Raw genomic sequence first — 3,216 nt, 5'->3', positions numbered from 1 at the left:
TCAATTAATTTCGATTAAATTTTAGTATAGAACAGATGCCACGGGGCATTGGATAGCTGGAGGTTAGGTGTTCGAAAGCATAATGGCGATTTATTTGTCGCATGTAATCTGAGTGGGGTTATGTTTGTATCCTTGTTAATTTAAGAATTATAGCCACATGTTGCGCCTAAACTCCCGTTAAAGCCTATCCATCCCCCGTTTCTATTCATTCACTTGTACGGCCCCATCTAAATGCTAATTCTTCCTATAAAACTTCACTTTTGTGTATATATATATACTCGTGATAATACACACCTCAAGGCATTTGTATTTATTTAAATTGAAGATAATTAATACAGAATGTGTCTCTTTTGATACGGTTTCACGAATCTTTATTCGTGAGTTTTTGATACAAAACACATGTATGACCAAATAAAATATTTATATCACAAAATCGATCGATGAGGTCGTAGTATTTGTTATAATTGATCGATGAAACAATGGTATTTTTTTATTAATATAACATTATAATTTGCAACTAATTTTTTTTGGCAAAAATTTGTGTGAGACGATCTCACGGGTCGTATTTGTGAGACAGATCTCTTATTTGGATCATCCATGAAAAATATTACTTTTTATTTATACTAAGAGTATTACTTTTTATTGTGAATATGAGTAGGGTTAACCAGTCTCACAGATTATGATTTGTGAAACGATCTTACTAAGACTAGGACATATAGAAATAATTCCACTAAAATATTTCCTTTTAATATAGAGAGTATATATGCATGCCATAATTAACAAAGTTTTAAACGTCTTTGGTCAACTAATTGTTGTATAATAGAAAAAGTAGTTAATTTCACAACTGGAACCCACAGGATCCATTAAAACTGAAATGCCATTGGATGCGATAATCGAATTTCATTTGTTAAATATAAGGTAATATTCCACATTTATATAAAATATCTTAATGATAATAAAACCTTTCGGTTTTACATTTATTAATAGGAAAAAGAATTTAATATAAATACCCCAACAAAATTTGACTGTATAATTTACTGGAACTCAAAAGAAACGTGGATGTACAAAAGAGGACATGAAATGATGGTAAAATTACAGTAACTGCCACTGGCACTCTTCATAAATAAATACTCCCTTCCACTCGCTCTTGCCATTCATCTCTCATCCCTATTTCCATTTCTCCAACTGTATCTCTGCTTTTTGCTTTTCATTTTCAACTACCGAAACCGCGTTTCACTGCCATCTACTGAGGGAGAAGATGATGGCTTTAGTCTTCTTGTTCATGGCCTGCGTTACTTCCCTGGTTTCTGTAAGACCATCGGAAGCTAGGATCCCCGGCGTCTACGGCGGCGGAGGATGGCAAGGGGCTCACGCCACGTTCTACGGTGGCAGTGATGCCTCCGGAACTATGGGTACGTGACCGCATTAACGAGATTTATTATACATTTTTCATTTTACGGCTGATATATATATTTGGGTTGCAGGTGGGGCTTGTGGGTATGGGAATTTATACAGTCAGGGTTACGGGGTGAACACTGCGGCGCTGAGCACGGCGCTGTTCAACAACGGGTTCAGCTGCGGGGCGTGTTTCGAGATCAAGTGCGCCAACGAGAAGCAGTGGTGTCACGCGGGAAGCCCTTCCATTTTCGTGACGGCCACGAATTTCTGTCCTCCCAACTACGCTCTGCCCAACGACAATGGCGGGTGGTGCAACCCCCCGAGGACCCATTTCGACCTCGCCATGCCTATGTTCTTGAAGATCGCCGAATATCGCGCCGGAATTGTGCCTGTCAATTATCGCAGGTATATTAATTTCTTCTCCATACGTTTCTTTTTGTCTCTTTGCCTACCCACGTTGCTTTGTTTTTAGGTACATGTTCTAATATATTTGAAACACAGTAAAAATAAACATTTAAGCAGGAGTTCTCTATGAACGGTTAAATTAATTTTTTTTAGTAGATAATTTATATCAAAAAATCGATAATTTTTATGACATTTAAAAAAGCAGGTGTCACGCATAACTCCAGATCGGTGTGAATTATTTTGCAACAGAAATTTACAAACTACCGAATAGTTTGTTCGGGTTATGAATTATTTATAGTAGCCATGTGATTGTTTGTTTCGATTCAGTATCCCGGTCCCCAATCATCATCGTTCTTCAGCAACCTATATTAGGATGTCGCCACGCAACACCGGGCATAGATCTGGTCCGTAGATCTTGGTGTAGTTAAACATTAGAACCGAGGACGTGGGCCACAGTGCGAAAAGTACCCGCCGTACTCAGAACTAAATTCGTCCAATTAAATAAAGAAATCAATACTAGACTTTTAATTTTTGAAATTTGAATTTCAGTGTATAAATTAATTCCAACCAGGGGTTTGACATTAATTAATTTGATTACTATGAACTGTGGTGGGTGGTGCAGGGTACCGTGTAGGAAGCAAGGAGGCATAAGATTCACAATCAACGGTCACCGTTACTTCAACCTGATCCTGATCACGAACGTGGCTGGCGCAGGGGATCTCGTGAGGGCGAGCGTGAAAGGGGCGAGGACCGGGTGGATGAGCTTGAGCCGTAACTGGGGCCAGAACTGGCAATCGAACTCCATCCTGGTTGGTCAGTCACTCTCCTTCAGGGTCACGGGAAGTGACCGACGCACCTCCACCTCCTGGAACATCGTCCCCGCCAACTGGCAGTTCGGTCAAACCTTCGTGGGGAAGAACTTCAGAGTCTGAGATTTCCCGCCACCACTTTTGATTTGGCGCCAATTAAATTACTTGGGAGTGGAGAGAAAAAACTCTGTTTCTGTTTTTGCTCTTTTAAGTTTAATCTCTGGTCTTGCTTATTATTTATGATTTAAGTAAATTTGCTGAAGCGGCTGCACACAAATGTTGTGGCCCGCAGCTTTGTCTTTCGGTTTTTTTATATATCAGAATATAAATTTGTCACTAAAGCAGCAGTGTGTAATTGTCATTCTTAATGCAATATATATATTCTCTAGTCTTTGTAGTAAATGTTTCGTCGCCTTGTGTTTTCTTCCAAACTTTTATAAAATTGGATGGATTCAAACTCCAGGGTTTGCTCTAGTAATGTAATAATGAAGTTTTGTTTGGGTCAGCCATTGAATTGGGGAAAAAATTGAATTCAAACAGAAAATTCAGAGAATCGATTGCTTTGTCTTTCGGTTTTTTTATATATCAGAATAGGCACCAGTTT

At 38.8% G+C, this 3,216-nt stretch overlaps 1 protein-coding gene across 1 annotated transcript; it reads left to right on the top strand.

Moving 5' to 3' along the window:
* Positions 1-1,143: 1,143 nt before the first annotated feature.
* Positions 1,144-3,000, top strand: LOC140835444 (expansin-A4). Its single transcript, XM_073200939.1, has 3 exons — positions 1,144-1,412; positions 1,485-1,803; positions 2,426-3,000. Exons 1-3 carry the CDS (start codon positions 1,259-1,261, stop codon positions 2,733-2,735), a joined length of 783 nt encoding a protein of 260 aa, XP_073057040.1. The 5' UTR covers positions 1,144-1,258; the 3' UTR covers positions 2,736-3,000.
* The last annotated feature ends 216 nt before the right edge of the window (positions 3,001-3,216 follow it).

The sequence above is a fragment of the Primulina eburnea genome, chromosome 1, assembly GCF_022965805.1.
Source record: "Primulina eburnea isolate SZY01 chromosome 1, ASM2296580v1, whole genome shotgun sequence".
Taxonomy (NCBI): Eukaryota; Viridiplantae; Streptophyta; class Magnoliopsida; order Lamiales; family Gesneriaceae; genus Primulina; species Primulina eburnea.
The sequence above is the reverse complement of the archived record's forward strand: the minus strand, read 5'-3'. Positions and strand labels throughout refer to the sequence as shown.